The sequence below is a fragment of the Perca fluviatilis genome, chromosome 14, assembly GCF_010015445.1.
Source record: "Perca fluviatilis chromosome 14, GENO_Pfluv_1.0, whole genome shotgun sequence".
In the NCBI taxonomy this organism is placed as follows: Eukaryota; Metazoa; Chordata; class Actinopteri; order Perciformes; family Percidae; genus Perca; species Perca fluviatilis.
In genome coordinates, this window is record NC_053125.1 from 34,677,835 (window position 1) to 34,696,726 (window position 18,892).

At 39.7% G+C, this 18,892-nt stretch overlaps 1 protein-coding gene across 5 annotated transcripts in view; it reads right to left on the bottom strand.

The window, feature by feature from the left end:
• Positions 1-376: 376 nt before the first annotated feature.
• LOC120572793 (zinc finger protein 239-like) overlaps positions 377-18,892 on the bottom strand; it is an 89,676-nt gene continuing 71,160 nt past the window's right edge. For all 5 annotated transcript variants that reach the window (XM_039822235.1, XM_039822236.1, XM_039822234.1 and 2 more), the window contains exons 4-5: positions 11,025-11,199; positions 377-1,382 (exon numbers count right to left, since the gene is read on the bottom strand). In XM_039822235.1, coding sequence (XP_039678169.1) covers positions 681-1,382; positions 11,025-11,199 — 877 coding nt within the window. In that variant the 3' untranslated portion in view covers positions 377-680. The remainder of the gene's footprint in view (positions 1,383-11,024; positions 11,200-18,892) is intronic.

Below are 18,892 nucleotides of genomic sequence, written 5' to 3' on the forward strand. Positions count from 1 at the left end.
GTATAAAATTTCTGAGATTTGCGCGAACGAGATTTAGAAGAACTAACTGACCTCAGATCAGTTAGTGGCCTATTTAAATTTTGGGGCATTACAAAGATAGAAGGTAGAGCCAAATGAGGAGGATTTGAGGAGTTGATGTCAACTTCCAGCTTTGTTCAGATTCACCCGTTTTCAGAGGCAGTTTCAAATAGTGAGATTTGCAGAGGAAAGAGGTGTCATTGGGATTTTGAGGTTCTATGTATGTCCCATTTACCCTCCAAACTGTCGTTTTTCAACTATGACAAGGTAAAATTAGTTTTGCATTCTATCACCGCTTTAATGTTACCTTTTGTGATATTAAATTCAACACTTTCGTAATAATATATTGTAAAACACATTTTTCATCTGTGAAATGTTATTCCATGCTGTTTTATTTAGCATTTCTTTTACATGAACATCCAAAAGCAGTACAAAAATCTTTCTCTATGAGTCTTTAAGATCAGTTCTTCGTCCCAAGATGGCGGCGGCACAGACGCAGTTTAAACACATAAACTGTACTGAACTGTACTGTACTGAACTCAGAATATTATATCACAGGAATAAAAGCTAATTTTGAGTGGATTTAATCCCTTCAAAAGGGAATATATAGTCATAGCCAGGTTAACATCCATGCTGTTCAGAAGATTGGCTCAGAAACATGTTCACAACAAGGCAGTGTGAATGTGCTTGTGAGATTTAAGGTTAGTACTCTGAGAAAAAGTTTTTCCACATTGTTCACAGCAGTACGGCTTCTCTCCAGTGTGTACACGTATGTGGTTTTTAAGGCTACTACTCAGAGAAAAGGTTTTACCACATAAATCACAGCTGTATGGTTTATGTCCAGTGTGAATGCGTTGATGTTTTTTAAGGCTACCACTCTCAGAAAAACCTTGCCCACATTGTTCACACCAGTACGGCTTCTCTCCAGTGTGAACACGTCGGTGGTTTTCTAGGCTACCACTCCGACTAAAGGTTTTCCCACATTGTTCACACCAGTACGGCTTCTCTCCAGTGTGAATGCATTGATGTCTTTTTAGGGTACCCCGTCGTGTGAAAGCTGCCCCACATTGATCACAGCTGTACGGCTTCTCTCCAGTGTGAAAGCGTTGATGTATTTTTAGGGTACTCTGTTGGGTGAAAGCTGCCCCACATTGATCACAGCTGTACGGCTTCTCTCCAGTGTGAGTGCGTTGATGGCTTTTTAGGGTACTCTGTAGTGTGAAAGCTGCCCCACATTGATCACAGCTGTGTAGATTCTGTCCACTGTGAACTCTCTGATGAACCTTTAAATACCAAGATGATGTGAAGGATTTGTCACAGTGTTGACAGTGGTGACGTTTGGGTCCCTCTCCTCCTCTCCGTTTCTATAGCAACAGACAAACACCGAGAGAGAGTTAGTGAACAACCTTCTTTAAACCCTGGACTTGCTCTCACTCACAATTTTAAATCTTCATACAATAATTTATGACAAAATGAAGGAAAATGTGTGCCGTGTTGTTATGGAAGCAAATGTACTCTTCATAACTTTCAGAATTTCCTAAATACTCATACTACCTATATACAAGTTTCCCCATTCGAATGAATGGGGACAATTTTCAAAACTAAATCATTTGCGCACTCGCTTCAGTTTAACTTTCAGTTAGAAATTCCATGACAACTTTGCCATAACGGTAACACTTTATAATAACCATCATTAATAGATGGTAAATTAATAGTTAAACTTTAGTTAACTGTCATTTAACTGTTAGCAAACCGTCATTTTACTGTTAAACAATTAAATTATAATTAATAATGTTTACCAATTATTAGTCGTGCTGTAAATTAACAGTTTGTTCCACACATTGATTAAAACATTTTAACTTATGAAACCAATTTTAATTTAATGAAGGACAAAAAAATTTATCCAGACACTGTTTACGGTTTACAAAACAACTAGTAACCCTTAAAGTGTTAGGAATATGTGGTCGGTCTATCGATGTCATGTTTATAGATGTTTTAAAATTGGTTTCTTAAAAGTTTAAACTTTTTAATCAACGTGAATAATAAACTGTTAATTTACAGCACTACTAATAATTAGTAAACATTAATTATCATTTTGTTAACAGTTAACTATCAATTTACCATCTATTAATGATGGTTATTATAGTGTAACCTTTTACTACACTTTGTCTGTTTGCATCTTTAGATTTCTCCGAAATTTAACAAAAGTTGTCGTTCTAAATCATCCCGCTGCTCCGAGATCGCTGAATCCACCCTGTCATCACATATACTGTTGGAAAGCTCTCTCTCTTTTCTGTGCAATGCTGTCGGATCCAAATATGGTCATTTCCTTTTTATCTGCAAAGAATCGTGAAAGTAATTTCCGCGGTAGTTCAGAATGTCGAAAGAAGTGCGTCGAAAATCATCTCAGAGAAGACAAAATTAGTTGTCATTAGCAAGAACACAGAGGGGATTACAAACAAAGACAGCAGATGATGAAATGCCATCACATACTACGTTGATGCGTAAACTGTTGTTCTGAAAGTGTTCAGACAGGTAATCAGAAACACTTGCTCTCTCTCTCTCTCTCTCAAAGCAGGTTACAGAAATTCATAGCCTACATGTCCTATATTAAATATGTAGGTGTCACATATATATACACTATTCTAATATAATTACTATACAATACTACACAAATCCTAAGTGGTGGTGAGTCGCTCATGCTGTGGTAGGCAGATCCATATTTAACTTAAGTTTTATTTTTTTGGCTATTTTTTCAAAGTGTAAATCACATTGTGAAAATACTTTTACACAGTGGAGGAGGAAGTGCATCTCTGTCTGACCCGGTTGGTGGTCAGTGAGCCTGTATTTAGTCAGGATCCATCTTTTCTTCGTATCTCTGACAGTCAGGGTGGGAAATTAGCACCCACCACCATTTTTTTTCCAAGTGGCGGGTGACTTTGCCTTGTTTACCAGCCACAGTGGTGGGTGGATTATAAAACATTCCTTGTAATGGATTGGACAGCTTTTGTCAAAGAATGCTGTTGCTAAGTAACAATGCATCGCGTTATGTTACAGCTAATGAATCCCCAACATTCCCAGATTTTGTTGCTTCATAATAAAAAACATTCAAATACCAAAATAACTTTGGACTTTTATTGTGAAAAACTTATAGGAAATGATGTTCACAGCCGGGGCTTTGACCACGCATATTTCCGTCAACTCCAGACTTCTGTCGAGTAGTTTTCAACGCTAGTCCGTGACACCATGTAGCTGAGCTGAGATAGATGAAACGAAAATTATTGGTTAAACAAATGTGGCGACATATCCCCGGTGTTAAGAGAACCTCTGTGGAGTTGGCAAAACTGGTGAGGGCGAAGTAAAGAAAAAGAGAAGGTACTTTTCGAACAAGTAGCGCATTGACAAAACGTACAGCGAAAGACTGTGCAAAACATTTCAGACTGTCCTGCCAACCTGTATTAAACTTCAATGTACACTGTAACCATTTTACAGTCGCTGAAAGCTGCTGCTGTTTTAATCCTGTCGGCTCTCTTAGGGCTGCACAATTAATCGAATTTTAATCACGATCACGATTTTGGCTTCCCACGATCAAATTTGCGTGATCAAGCGATATTTAAAATGCGTCATTCCCTTCATAGAACAGTTTTTGCAAAGCCAATCTAGCGCTCCATAAACCACTGTCTGATCACATGTCTCCATGAGCCAATCAGAGCTGTTCCCTGCCTGCACCGCGCAGCTTAGTTTCTAGATGTAGACAGTCACAGAGGACGGAGTAACGGGAGGAAAATTCCACAACAGGTAACAGTCGGTCATCATAAGCCGGTCACAATGTTTACCAGTTTACCAGTAAACGCAACGTTTTGTCCCGGCTGTGTTGTTTTTCAGACAACAGCAGTGACCAGTGCTAGTTTGTCTTTTAGCTCATAGCTTTAGCACCAGACTGTTGGACGTCCCGCTGTTGGAATCCTACAGTGAAATACAGACACACTACACTGTTTAGCATTCAGCTACTGTGGCTAACGGTAGGCTAACGTTACCTGCTGTGTAACGTGTTATTAGTGTTTACTAGCGTGACATGCAGTGATGTTTATGTTGCCTCTAACGTGGGTTTCGGAGCATCAGAGCGCAACGCAGACATGTAAGTGGCAGTGTAATGAGCCACAGAAATCCGCGTAGCTATTTCGTCTGGTAGATACCAGGCACCACATGCGCCGTTAACGTGAACAGAAAATTGCGTTGCCTGTATCTTTCACGGCAAACATGCATGTGTGGAAAGCGGTCGCACAACACCTGAAATGGCATACTCCTTCACAGTATCCTTCAATAAAGGAGGAATGTAGCACAATATGGATGTATTAGTAGGAATGTAGCACAATATGGATGTAAAAGCAGTTATAATTATATAATTATGTGACAATAAAATTTGTTTTGGCTAAAATCAACAAATAATCGTGATAATTAATCGTGATCTCAATATTGATCAAAATAATCGTGATTATCATTTTGGCCATAATCGTGCAGCCCTAGGCAGCTCAGTTCCCCCCGCGACTGGCGCGCACACACACACGGTGGATGTAGGAAAAACCGGAGCTGAGACATACAGGATTACCTAAATTGAGGACAGCTACACTCGTTATTGTACGTGAAATGATAAATAAGTTAAAGTCCTTTATCAAAGCGTATGAATGGGTTTATTGGGAAATAAACTAACAATGCAAAGATTAACACGCCACTGGCCGAAATGTTCAAATGTATTCATTCAATCAAGTATTTTTTGTCATATTTTTCATATTATACCAATATTATACCAACATTTGCAGCATCCTGAGCCTTTTTGGAAAGGATACTAGGACAACTCAGCCCAGAGTAATTTAATTTTCTCCAAAATAAGTTTCCTTTTTATTTTCAAAGAACTATTTATATAGAACAAAAAAAGCAACTTTCACTGTCTCTCGCATCTTCATTGCAACAAAAATACAAAAACGCACCGCAACTTTTAACAAAACCTTCCGCAAAATCAGGTATTTTGGGCCGCAACAATCTCAAAAGGCCACGAAATCCTGGAGGGACTGTTTAATGCTATGTTACTGAGAGATTAGTCAATATTTTTTCTGTTCATTAAACATGTAGGCCTACAATTACTGTAGATTATGATTGACAAAACTAAATTTTACCATGGTCTTGCAGGCTTTTTTTTCACATCACTTTTTATTTGCCTATATTAATAAAATATGTATTAATAATAAAAAAAATAATGTATTGAAGCAATTCAAAATATGCTAGTGCACTCTCTTTTATAAATTTGAATTCCGGAAAAAGTGGGTGGTAAAAAATATAAGTGGCTGGTAAAATTGTGTATCCATCCACCACTGTGGCTGGTGGGCAAAAAAAATTATTTCCCACCCCGCTGACAGTGTGTAGACATCTGTCTAATAACAATTTAGTCTACTTTGTTTGCTTTCTCCAATGTTCTAAATATTGTTCTTTTGAGGGATTCATAAGAAGCTCATCCCGGTGTCCAGTATCACCAGATGTCCAGTGACAGTCTGCTCAAGTGCATGCAGCATGGAGGCACTCAGAATGCCAACAAATGCCTCATATGGGCATATGGGCCCGATGTCCAAAAAGAGTCTTTGTGGAGAAAAGCCATGCTGGATGTGATGGAGAAATTGTGGCTTCAGAGCACAGCCTGTCAATGCAATGAAGGATGACAACATTGTTAGGATCTCAAAAGCATTGGCTTCCACCAGTGGAAAGCGGAGCAGTAAAAGTGTAAGCACAACCAAACAAGTGAAAAGACACCAGCAGGAGATGAAGGAGGGCCCTACATATGGTGCTGGCATGGATATGTAGACTGTAAACTAATTTGGGGGAACTAGGCTGTGTAATGGTTGAGTTCTCTCAGTTTGAAGTTTGTGATGTAATGGTCTTCAGTTGAAGGCCATGTTGATATGTTGTTTTGGATGTTATGATCAGTGATGGATGAAGCAATAATCAGTTTTGGATGTTAAACAGTGTGATACATGGATCTTACTTGAACCTAAAGCCTATTTTGTCTGTAATTCATGGCCTTCAATAGAAATAAGTGGAATTTTGCCATAACATTTTTTAAAAGGCGCCATGGCATGAAAATGTCACTTTATGAGGTTTTTTAACATTAATATGAGTTCCCCCAGCCTGCTTATGGTCCCCCAGTGGCTAAAAATGGTGATAGGTGTAAACCGAGCCCTGGGTATCCTGCTCTGCCTTTGAGAAAATGAAAGCTCAGAAGGGCCGATCTGGAATCTTCCCTTTATGACATAATTTCATTTCATTTATTTCGAACAAAACTAAAAAATACATATACGCATACTAGTGGTGTCAACAATAATCGATTCGGCGATGCATCGCAATGCGGGGCATGCACGATTCAGCATCGATGCGGCAAAGTGCCATAATCGATTATGTCACTGTTGATTTTCTGGCCTTGAGTGGACAATAAAGTTGTGAAGTTTCAATTACTTCTGGGGGCATAACAACAACAATCAAGATGGCTGAGGCGGAGGGAGATGACCGCGATAGACGGTTAATTAAAAACGCACCCAAAGTTTGGAAAGCGGACATCTGGGCACATTTCAGATTCTACGAAGATGATGGGAAACTAGACTTACGTGGTGTGTAAAACCTGCCACACTAAAATCAAGCATGTTGGCAATACAACTAACTTCACCAACCATGTTGATCGTTGTCATCCTGAGTTGGCTTCAACAACAACAACACAAAAAGTCGACACATCCCAGCCAAGAATTGACGAGTTGCTAGTGTCAACGTTGCCACACAACTCCGAGAGAGCAAAGAGGATCACATGATCGGTGGCATGTTTCATAGCGAAGGATCTACGACCCTATTCTGTGGCAGAAAATGCGGGGTTTCGCCACATGCTTAAAACAATTGAGCCCCGGAATAAGCTACCGACAAGAGCTACCTTCACTGATTCTGCGCTTCCCGCATTGTACAAAGAAACCAAAGCAAAGGTAATGGAATCAATGTGTAGGCCAGTCGTGTAGCCATTACAAGTGATGCCTGGACTTCGGTGATACAGAGTCCTATGTAACCATAACGGCACATTATAGTAGCGAGGATTGGCAGATTGTATCACATGTGCTGCAGACGAGAGCAGTTTATGAGAGCCACACTGGTGCTCATATGGCAGGGCTACTCTTGGATGTTGTGGAGGAATGGCAGCTAACAGATAAAAGTGTTGTGCTGGTGACGGACAATGCCGCTAATATGATAAGTGCTGCTGAAATTGGGATGTTCCCTCATGTTAAATGCTTCGCGCATACGTTGAACCTCACTGCGCAGTACAAAGGCAAACCGCACCGCAGCACAAAGGCAAAGCACCTGTTTGAAGAAAACCAGAGAGTTGTTCTTAAACTGACAAGTCCACTTAAACTGATAACTGATGTCGCCACAAGGTGGAATAGTGCTCATGATATGATGGAGAGGTTTTTGCAACTGCAAGCTGCAGTGCATGCCACCCTGCTGTCACCTGCCCTAAATGTAGATGAAAGTGACATCGTCACTCTCAGCAGAGCAGATCTGGCTAACGTGGAGGAAGTAGTGAAGACATTAAAACCAGTGAAGGATGCCACTGTTTTTATGTCAGAGGAGAGCAGTCCTACAGTCGGCCTCATTGCACCAGTATATGCCCAACTCCTCCAGAGCATGTCAGACACTATTGGAGACCAACCACTGATCCGCGATGTGAAGAATGCCATCAAAACAGATCTCCTTAAGAGGTACAACAGTGGGGCAGAGAAGAACATCCTTCATACATCCTCTGCCCTGGATCCTCGCTTTAAGGGGTTACCATTCCTGACAGAGGAGGAGAGATTGGATGTGTCCGCAGGAGTGACTTCAGAGGCTGCATCCCTGGAGGTAATTTAATTTTTACTTGTAAAACTTGGAATGGACTAACTTTTAATTCAATTGTAATAATGTAATGTTAAATAAGCAGCTACATAGTCAGTAAAATGTTAAGACTGAGAAGTTATCTGTTGTCATGTGAGCTGCATTGGCTGAGAAAGTGTTGCTAACTGCTGTTTTTTGCTCTTATTTATTTTGTTCAAACACAGTATGAGAGGAGACATAGGACAGAAGCAGATGAAGCGCCTGGCGGAACAGGAAGTTCAGGAACCATGGAAGAGTTGCTGTCCGTGGATGACAATGTTTCAGACTCAGCAGGCCCCTCCGCTCCCAAAAGAAGGGCCTCATCGCTGCTTGTGAGTTTGCTGGGACCTGCTTTCAATGACATCAGTGAACCTGCAGTACAAAGTAAGACCGCCGATGCCAGTGCTGAGGAGGAAATGGACTTGTACTGTAGATCCCCAGCTGTGCCTCTCTCTGAGGATCCCTTTGACTGGTGGCATCGCCATAAGGGCACATTTCCTCTCCTCTCTAGGTTGGCAAAGAGAAACTTGTGCATCCCAGGGACAAGCTTGTCAGCAGAGAGAGTGTTCTCCACTGCAGGAGATGTTATCACTGCAAAAAGAAGCGCTCTCAAACCAGACCATGTCGATCAGCTTGTGTTCTTACACAAGAACCTTGAAATTCTTTTATTGGCTACGAGTTATTATGTAGGCTTAGGTCAAACTATATATTTCCTCACTCTGAAACAGATTGTTGATGATGATGATGGTGATGTTAAACTCAGACGGAAGACGTTGTTTGCACAAATTTGGTAGTAGGCTAAGCCTACACACTTTATTTTTGATTTACATTACAATGTATTTCACATCTTGATATTTTGTTGTATGCAGCTGATGTGACTGGTAGGATCAGGTATATAATTATCATTGTCTTAAAGCTGCTAAGCTGCTGTTTTGTTAATAGTTACACTTGACTTGTACTACTTGAAAAAAGTTTCACAGTAATAAGTGGTTACTGTGTGTTGCACTAAATACTTTTATTGCTGGGTGCCTGGGTGGTTGTTGTTACAATAGTGTGACTGATTAATATTTGCACAGGAGTTCAGGAAGTGCCCTGTCTTAGAGCTGCTATTTTACTGTGTGTAAAAAAACACTTATGGTCACTGCTGGAAAATGTTGGCTGTTATTGCTCTATTTAATTGCAAATGGTTCTAAAGCAGAGAGAAGAGAAACATTTCTCATTCAAAGCACTGAAAGCAGTGATTTATGTTTTCTTTTTCAGGTTTGAAAATGCCATATCCAATACCCTATACCATTCAATTTTATTTTATTTAATGACATTTATGTCAAAGATACAGGAGAGTGATAATACACACATAGCAGCCAATAAAATCTGTTGTTCAATATCTGACTGCTTGTATTGCCTCATGACTGATGAAAACGGTGCCTTGTTGTGTGCAGTAGAATTTTGATGCATCGTAGAATCGAATTGAATCTTTACCTGGTGAATCGTAATTGAATCGAATTGTGAGGGCAATGCCAATGCACACCCCTAACGCATACAGTATGCACCCATATATACACACACACACACACACTATATATATATATATATATACACAAAATAAAAAGTGTGTAGCAACACACAAAGGAAAAAGAACAATATCCATACAGTGTTTAGAAATATAAAAATACTATTACAATTTCTAATTTCAAAAATTTGTCCGAAAAGGAGCAGGATGAAGCCGAAGCTTGTAATGTTTCCTACTCCTCGTTCACTTGAACTCGTTTCTTTGTCATATATTTTTACAACAGGATAACCAACATACGCAACAATACATCTCTAATTTTTCACGATCCAAATCTTTTGTTTATTTATTTACATTACTGTGGCTCAAGCAGAGAGGAGCTTTTCCAAACTAGTCTAGGAACATCCTATCTCAAAACAATGCTGAAAAACTAGTCCATGCATTAGTTACTTCCAGGCTAGACTACTGTAATTCCTTACTATCGGGTTGCTCAAAAAAGTCCCTTAAGACTTTCCAGCTGATCCAGAACGCTGCAGCACATGTTCGGACGAGAACTAAGAGAAGAGATCATATTTCTCCTGTAATAGCTTCTCTGCACTGGCTTCCAGTGAAATCTAGGATCAAATTTAAAATCCTCCTCCTGACCTACAAAGCTCCAAATGGTCAAGCACCATCATACCTAGAAGAGCTCTTAGTACCTTATTGTCCCACTAGAGCACTGCGCTCCCAGAACTTGTGGTTCCTAGAGTCTCTAAAAGTCCCGATCCGGCACCTCTCTCTAAGCTTACCTGCCTCTCTTAGCTATGCTATTATAATTTTAGACTGCCGGCGAAGTTCCTTCCTTCCTATGACACACTGAGCTGCTCTCTCATCTCTGTTTTCACTTGTCTCCTTTTGTATGCATTCTGTCCCAGAAATGCTTGTTACTAACCTAGCTCTGGGGAGTTTACTTTAGTTTATGTTTTTTCTGCAATGCAGATTATTTGCCACTGTTCATCACACCCCCAACCGGCCCTGTCAGACTACGCCTATCAAGAGTCTGGGTCTGCCGAGGTTTCTTCCTAAAAGGGAGTTTTTCCTTGCCACTGTTGCAACAGCCACTGCTAATGCTTGCTCTTGAGGGAATTACTGTAATTGTTGTGGTTTTGGAATTTATAGAGTGTGGTCTAGACCTACTTTATCTGTAAAGTGTCGAGATAACTCTGTTATGATTTGATACTATAAATAAAATTGAATTGAATTAAAATACCCTTTTCTCATGTATTATTGTCGTTTAACAGCAATTTACTGGTGAAATAAGTTAAGTTAAATTCCTCCCTTCTTTGTGCTGATCCGAAAAATGTATCCGATCTGTGACTCAAAACCCTGATCCGAACCGTGAGTTTGGTGATCCATTAAACCCCTACTATTTTACATGTATGTATATGCATGTGCATATTGCAATGTCAAGAGTCATTTATATATAAATCCTAAAAGACATTTCTGAAACCCTCTGTGTGCATTCATTAATATTGAGATTAGATTTCTGGGACTCTTCAGTCTGGATTAACCTCTTTCCTTCACTCACCTCCTTCTTCTTCTTCCTCTTGCTCCCTCGCTCCTCTGAGTCTCTCTCTCCTCTCTTACTGACATATTTGCTCTTGCCCTCCTTCTTCTCCTCCTTCTCCTTGTGTTTCTGCATGTAGTCGGCGATAAGGTCGGGGAAGTCCAGGTTGTCTTGTGGCTCCCATGTGTTATCCTCACTGGAAAGGTGAGTGCAGACAGAAGAAAATCTCCTCAGGCTTTGTTTTTAGGCAAAAAAAGAAAATTCACTATAATTGCTAATTCGTATTATTAATTTTTTCTATTGCCATTTTGTAAGGTTGTTTGCGGGTCTGCAACTTAGTATCAAAATACCAAACCTTCAACTTTTAGGGCATGCTACAATTCCGGAATTTATGCTGTAGATTATTTGCAATTTGTAAATGAACAAAATACAAATTATATCTCTCTGTCTCTCTCTCTCTCTCTGGACCAAGAACACCAAGTATTAATATTATAGACTCATACTTACTCTGAGAACCCCTTCCATTTCAGCAGAAACTCTACTCTTCCCTTCACCACTCTGCGGTCCAAAACCTTCTCCACCACATACTCCTCCTCTTCTTTCTTCACTGCAGGAAATGCTGCAGGCTGCTCCTCCTTCACTGCTGCTGCTGTGGCGGCGGCTGCTGCTGGGGATGCCTCTTTTGCTGCAGCAGCAGGCTGCTCATCCTCCTCTTCCTCCTTCACTGCTGCTGCAGGCTGCTCCTCCACCTCTTCCTCCTTCACTGCTGCTGCAGCTGCAGCAGGCTGCTCCTCCTCCTCGGCCTTCTTTCCTGCTACGGTCGCCAGCTTGACGTCTGCAGAGGGCTCCTTTGGTAGACCCAAGGGGGAAACATGCAGAGATAATGATACAAGGGTTAAAAGAACTAATGTGAGGTGGGAGTGAATTATAGTTGACCATGTTTTACTATATTAAAATGTTCTGTTTGAATTGAGAAAATGCAAGGGCTGATGAGGTGACCAATCCATAGGACTTCAGAGTGTCAAGTATCTCTTGCATTAACCCTCATGCCCTCTTCGGTCATTTTTGTACATTTTTCTCAATTTTGTTTTTTCATTTTGTGATCATTTTTGCTGTGTTACTGCTTATGGCATGATATTTTGTAGGAATCTTTTTCTTTTAGTCACATTTTTTAAATCCAGTGTTTTTTACTCTTACACATTTTTTTTATACTTAAATGATTCATTTTGTACCCTTTGGACAACTTTGTGGCAAGAATGTACACGCACACAAAAACTGTGTCAATCATCTATCAATATTTTTTCTGCTTTTTTTTCCATAAATCACTTAAACAACTTCTAACTTGCTCAAAAATACCAAACATTCAATAATTTTCAGGATTTTAACCCTTTAAATGCCAGTTTATTTATTTGAAGTATTGCATTATTACAAAAAAACAAACTTTTCTTTTTTTTTCCATATAATGAATAATATGTAGATGGGGCTTTGGTGGTGATTAGAGGCTTGGAAATGTAAAAGAATATGAACAAAAATAATTTGATTGCATTAGTATTTTTTATGTAGTTCCAGATACTCCCTTTGGACACCTTCGTGGACAAAAATGCCTCATTGACTTCCATTATAACCATATGTTTTTATCTCACTGCCTTTACAGTATAAAACCATGCATTCTGTAATGTCAGCACACACACACACACACACACACACACACGGCTCCTTAATATAACTTTTAGCTTTTTTCAACCCTAAAATTATCGTTTGTTTACAGATTTACACAAAGTCTCGATCACACAGAAATGCATGCATGCACGCACGCACGCACACAGCTCCATAATATAACTGGAAAAAATACAATGATTTCATGCATCAGCCTACAAGGGCAAAATGGTTGAATCTGGTGAAATACTGTAAAAATGTCAAATATGACCATTGCTGACATTACAGAATGCATGGTTTTATACTGTAAAGTCAGTGAGATAAAAACATGTGGTTATAATGGAAGTCAATGAGGCATTTTTGTCCACGAAGGTGTCCAAAGGGAGTATCTGGAACTACATAAAAAGTTCTAATAAATAAAAAGTACTAATGCAATCAAATCAGTTTTGTTGCTAATCTTTGACATATCCAAGCCTCTAATCACCACTAAAGCCCCATTCCCCTATGATTTATTTTATGGAAAATAATTAATGTTCTGTTGGGTTTTTCATAAATAATTGTTACTTCAAAGAATTAAAACTGGCATTTAAAGGGTTAAAATCCAGAAAATGATTAAATGTTTGGTAGTTTTAAGCAAGTTAGAAGTTGTTTAAGTGATTTATGAAAAAAAGCAGAAGAAAATATTGATATATGATGATTTAATATCAGTTTTTTGGACATGTACATTTTTGCCTCGAAGGTGCCCAAAGGGAGTATCTGGAACTACATAAAAAATACTAATGCAATCTAATTAATTTTGTTGCTTATCTTTGACATATCCAAGCCTCTAATCCCCACTAAAGCCCCATCTTCATATTATTCATTATATGGGAAAATAAATCATTTATTTTTTTTATAAATAATGACATAATTCAAATAAATAAACTGGCATTTAAAGGGTTAAAATCCTGAAAATGATTGAATGTTTTATGAAAAAAAAAGCAGAAAAAAATATTGATGTATGATTTAATAGCAGTTTTTGTGTGCGTGTACATTTTTGCCACAAAAGTGTCCAGTGTTATTTTTTTTTGAGGAGGGCATGAGGGTTAAAACTGAAATAACTACTAAAATGTAAGCCACAAAAGTCATTAACTGGAGCTACAAGCTACATGCACAGTAGCCTCAATCAACAACAGTTCATTTACCAGTAAATCACCAGATGTTCCTCTGTGTGTGTGTGTGTGTGTGTGTGTGTGTCAAAGTTGAGCTGTGGAGATCTGGCAATGCGAGACTACATGCACAGTAACATGTACAGTGCCTTTAACTATACCGATATGGCTGTAAGCACAACGACAGACAAACAAAAGGGAAAAAACCTGTATCAAACTGATAAAAAAAAAATCCCCCCAAATGATGACCTGAGTTATTAATTGCCAAACACGAATCAACAAGTCTGCCTGCCTTAGGGCTGGGTGATAAAACGATCTCAATATGGGATCGCAATACAATTCGGGTCGATAACGATGATTAATTTGGACATATTTTACTCAATATAGATAGATCTAACAGCCTAACACACAGCAGAAATAAACGCCATTCCAGTAGGTGGCGGTAATGCACACCAAAAGTTGTTTGCCAACCGCCAAAAAAATGTCAATAGAATAGGTAGTTTTTGCAAAGTACACACCCATTACCTACACAGAGCATTGTATGAGTTACGGGCAGTGAAGTAAATGGAAAAAATGAGTGGAAGTGGAACCGAGGGGCATGGGCAAGAAAGCGACGTCGAAAGTGAACTATCCTCCAAAGCAGAGGAAATTGTTGACAAAAAGGTAACAAAACGTCAATTATATGGAAGTGGTTTGGATATCTCAAAAGTGACGAAGCGCAGATTAATACGGTCTGCAAAATATGCCGTTGGTCTGTGTCGACCAAGACGGGAAACACAACAAATCTTTTCCCTCACTTAAAAAGGTACCATCCCAGCGACCACTGAGAGTTTGAAAATGCGGGCCCATGTTAACGTTAGTCCGCCCACAAGTTTTGTCCAAAGTCGCAGTGGTTCTCATGCTGTTAGCAGCGTTAGCGGGGCTGAAAAACAACAATCAATTGTGTCGTTTTTTGCGACCATTGCCCCATATGAAAAGCAATCAAAAGATCTTTTTTTCTTGAGATGTTTGCTGCCCTGCCAAAAGTAATGTGATAGTAGTCACAGCTTTTTGTTTTATTTACATTTGCATTTACATTACTAACTTGTACTGTTTTGTTACGGCAGATAAAGCATGTTTGCACAGTTAACCGTTAAATTATGTTCTATTTTTTATGTTAATAAACTATATTCTAAAGTTTAACTAATGAACCCTCTGGTTTCTTCAGGCTTCAGTCATTATCAGGATACTCTTCAAACTGGTTACATTATCAAATTATATATTGTGATAAATATCGATATCGATCAATATGGAAAAGACTATCATGATCATATTTTTTGCCATATCGCCCAGCCCTAGCCTGCCTTTAACTTAAAACAAAATCCACACACAGACCAACAGTGGATTTAATATGAAGTAGTAGCTGAATGATAGTACCAACCCCCTTGCAGGTCTAGAGAAGGGCCACAAGGCAGACATTAGACCTGTTTTGGTGTCGTAGGTGCATGTCACACATTATCTAAAATAAGTTAAACAAACAGGTTAACAGAACAGACAATATAAGTATAAATATATAAATATATGTGTATATATACACACACAGGATGTAATAAAACTAACAAAAGAGTCACATTTTTGGTGTTTGTCCCAAGCCTTGCAGCTGAATCAACCCAGTTGTCCCTTTAAAATAAATGAGTAGCATCTGTCCTCTACACAATAACGTTATGACACGTTACACTATACAGAAGGTCTGGTCTAGTTGCTCCCAAGTTCTTGAAGGGTGTCAGGACAAATCCATGCACATCTACAGATTTGAGGGCATTAATCACTTGCCATTTTTCCTTTTGCTGGATGTCTATTGTCTATTTGCATATCAAAGATTTTTTTAAAAGGAACCCCGACTAGCACGACATGTTGGCCTTATAAGATTAACGTGGGCGTCAGCTATTAAAAGGTGATACAAAAATACTCCAAATGTTTTGTTTTTTGTTAAAAAAATGCAGAAAATCTGTTCCATCGTGGCCACCATGGTTATTTACTTCTCAATGCATTCTGTGGTAGTGACGTGTAATGGTTGTACCCCAACGTACCGGCTATTGACAGTACAGTAACAGCGAGATGAACACGTCTGCCGTTCAGCCTTTAGAGTTTGACCATAGGCTTAAAGGACGAACCTAGGGACCGCGGACCGCTGGCTAACCTAGCTTACAACGCTAGCTTACAGCGCTAGCTTACAGCGCTAGCTTACAGCGCTAGCTTACAGCGCTAGCTAACGTTAGTATTCGGGGCACAGGGAAAGTAAAAACAAAATCGCTATTTATACCACTAAAAGGCTCAAAATATTACCAAACTTCAACGGTAGCATAGTGAAGGTCCCTACATGTTAACCAAAGCTTTGGGAACTTTGTTAAGTGTACAGACGAAGAGCTGCGGGAGCTCCGTCAAAGGGCTAGCAGCAGGGCTCCAGACTGCGGCCAAAATTTGAGAGTGTGCGACATCCAGTCGCACATGTGCAACCAGTAAATTTGAGAGCACGTAAGCGCAAGCTTATCTGTCCTCTCTGAAAATTGACAGAGAGCAGCTCTGACACACACACACACACTCGCAGAGATGCAGACGATACAAACTACGTCGGCTCTGCAGTTTTGTTGAAGTCAGGGAAATGCCGATAAAGTGGTTTCAAGTGTGGTTACGGTTTTCCATAACTTCACGCAGACAGCGTTTGCTGCGATAGGATATCAATTTATTTCTACAGCACCTTTCAGCAACAAGGCAATTCAAAGTGCTTTACATGAAACATTAAAGAGCAATTAAAAATGGTCATGATGAAAATAAAACAGGCTAAAAAATAATATACAAACACAATAATAAAAAAAAAATATATATTTTCTTATTGTCATGACAGTGATGGGGCTGTCAGTTTACCTTATATATTGCATCTTCAAAAGTGACACTGAATTTGAAACAGCACATTGTAATTTCTGCATCTATTAACAAAGTTTTTATTAGTAATACAGTGGAAATTAGTAGAAATGTGAATATTTGGTTAGCATGTTGATTTACGGTGTGTGCACCTAAATTTTCTGGTTGTGGGGCCACTGTGCTCCTAGTGAAAAAAGTTAGTCTGGAGCCCTGTGCCACTTTCGCGTGCATCCCGCAGTGACAGGATGTAAACCGTAGGGCCAAGATCATCGATGTAAGCCTGCAAAAGCGATGGATACATTTAAAAAAATGGAAAATGCAGATTATGATCTTATTAGGCTACAATGTGTGATTTTGTAACACTTTTGGTTGGTGGTGTGCCGCGGGATGTAAATTTTTTTTTTGAAAAACACTGTCCTAACCATATACTAAGTGGGAACTATATTCTCAGAAAGGCGAAGCTCTGCTACTTCAGCTACTTGGGCGGAGTGATTTGCTTTGCAGCAAGCCTGTCTGAGAATATAGTTCCCGATTTGTTTACGGTTAGAAGATGGCTGTGTCTCATGTTACGTTGTTTTTTTGTACATGCTGTGACTCTACAAATAACAACATCTAAAGAGGAACATGTTGGCATTATTTTGTCACTTATTCGGAGCAGTAGGCTAGTTGGAACCAGTCACCTGCATGTTCTTTGCGGGTTCGCTACCGCTGGAGCCGTCAGACAGCGCTACAACGCGCAAGGAGATGAGAAGGGTATGTATGGACTTATCTAACTCTGGGGGTTACGGTGAATAAGCTAAAGTCCCAATAAGTCGGCGTGTTCCTTTAAGGGGAAGATTAAAAAAGAGAAACTGGATCTGTGAATTCTCACAGAATCACAACTGTTCAATTAATATCTTGCTACTCAGTCAGAATCTTATTAAGCTGGAGTCCCAGTCTCTGTCACAATAATCATACATGTGATGTTTTAGGCCTATTGGCAGACATCCATTTTAAATGTAGCCAATGGCATTAAGAGAGCCTTTTCTCCATGTCCACTGAAGTTTCTCAGCTTGCTCTCCAGTAACATTTGGGTGGTCCAGGTCATTCGCAAGGCTAGTTTTACTTTTATACTTTAAGTTAATTTCCAAGCCAGTACTTTGTTACTTTTACTTGAGTAAAGAAGTTAAATCAGTACTTCTACTTGAGTAAGGGAAGTGAGTACTCTGGCCATCTCTGCTGAACACTGACCTGACCATGGCTGCTATCAGAGTCCCAGTCTGCTGCTGGTCTTCTGGGGACCTCGTTGCTCCGCTGCTCCTGGTTCTGGTTGTCCTCCTCCATTCCTCTCTGGTCCTGAGATCCAGATCAGGAGTCCAGATCTCCACTGGGGGGACTGCTGGACTCACTCTGGAATCTGTTCAGGACCAATCAAAGCCCCCAGAGATATTCAGGAGCTGGTGTCTCCTCTCAAACACTACCATAACGCTGGCTTTTTGGTGTCCACCCTTCACAATAAAAGCGCAGCTTAAATTCAGGCAGAAAAGTGATTTTGCCAACACTAAACTAAAGCTACCCACTATATCTGATTAATGTGCTGCGAGCTGTAAGTTCACCACTTCTACAGAAGCCAAAAATGACGTCATCTCGGAGACAGCTGTCTTCCTGTCTCACTCAGACTACGTTGTTTAGGTGTGCTAACTTACACTAACAACTTCACTGTCATCCAAATACCTCCACTAGGAATAGTCCGGTTGGTTTGGGACGGTGTGAAAGCTCATCTGAACTCGGGTGCAGATCAAACCCCAGAACTCTGGTCCGCTTGAAACCGGGGGTCACGGTTCAGGTGGGAACGGGATCCGACCCAAACACAGGATGTGGACCAAAAACAGAGCATTTACTAGTCTGCACTTTCAACCTTTCACACAGTTTACAGACTTAAATATCTGGTTTAAGGGATGAGAACTTTCAGATCCATATGTAATGCGTGTGCAGGTTAGTTCCCCCCAACAAATTGGAATGTCTGAAACTCGTTTCTCAGCACGCAAATTATTCAATTCATAGCTTTAAAATAAATTTGTCTATTCTAAAGAGTCAGCTTACAATAAGATTACAGATTACCTCCTCTGTCAGCTGATACAGATAGCCAGGCTCTCATTGACTATCTGTATCAGCTGACAGAGGAGGTAGCAGTTAATTTTCCCA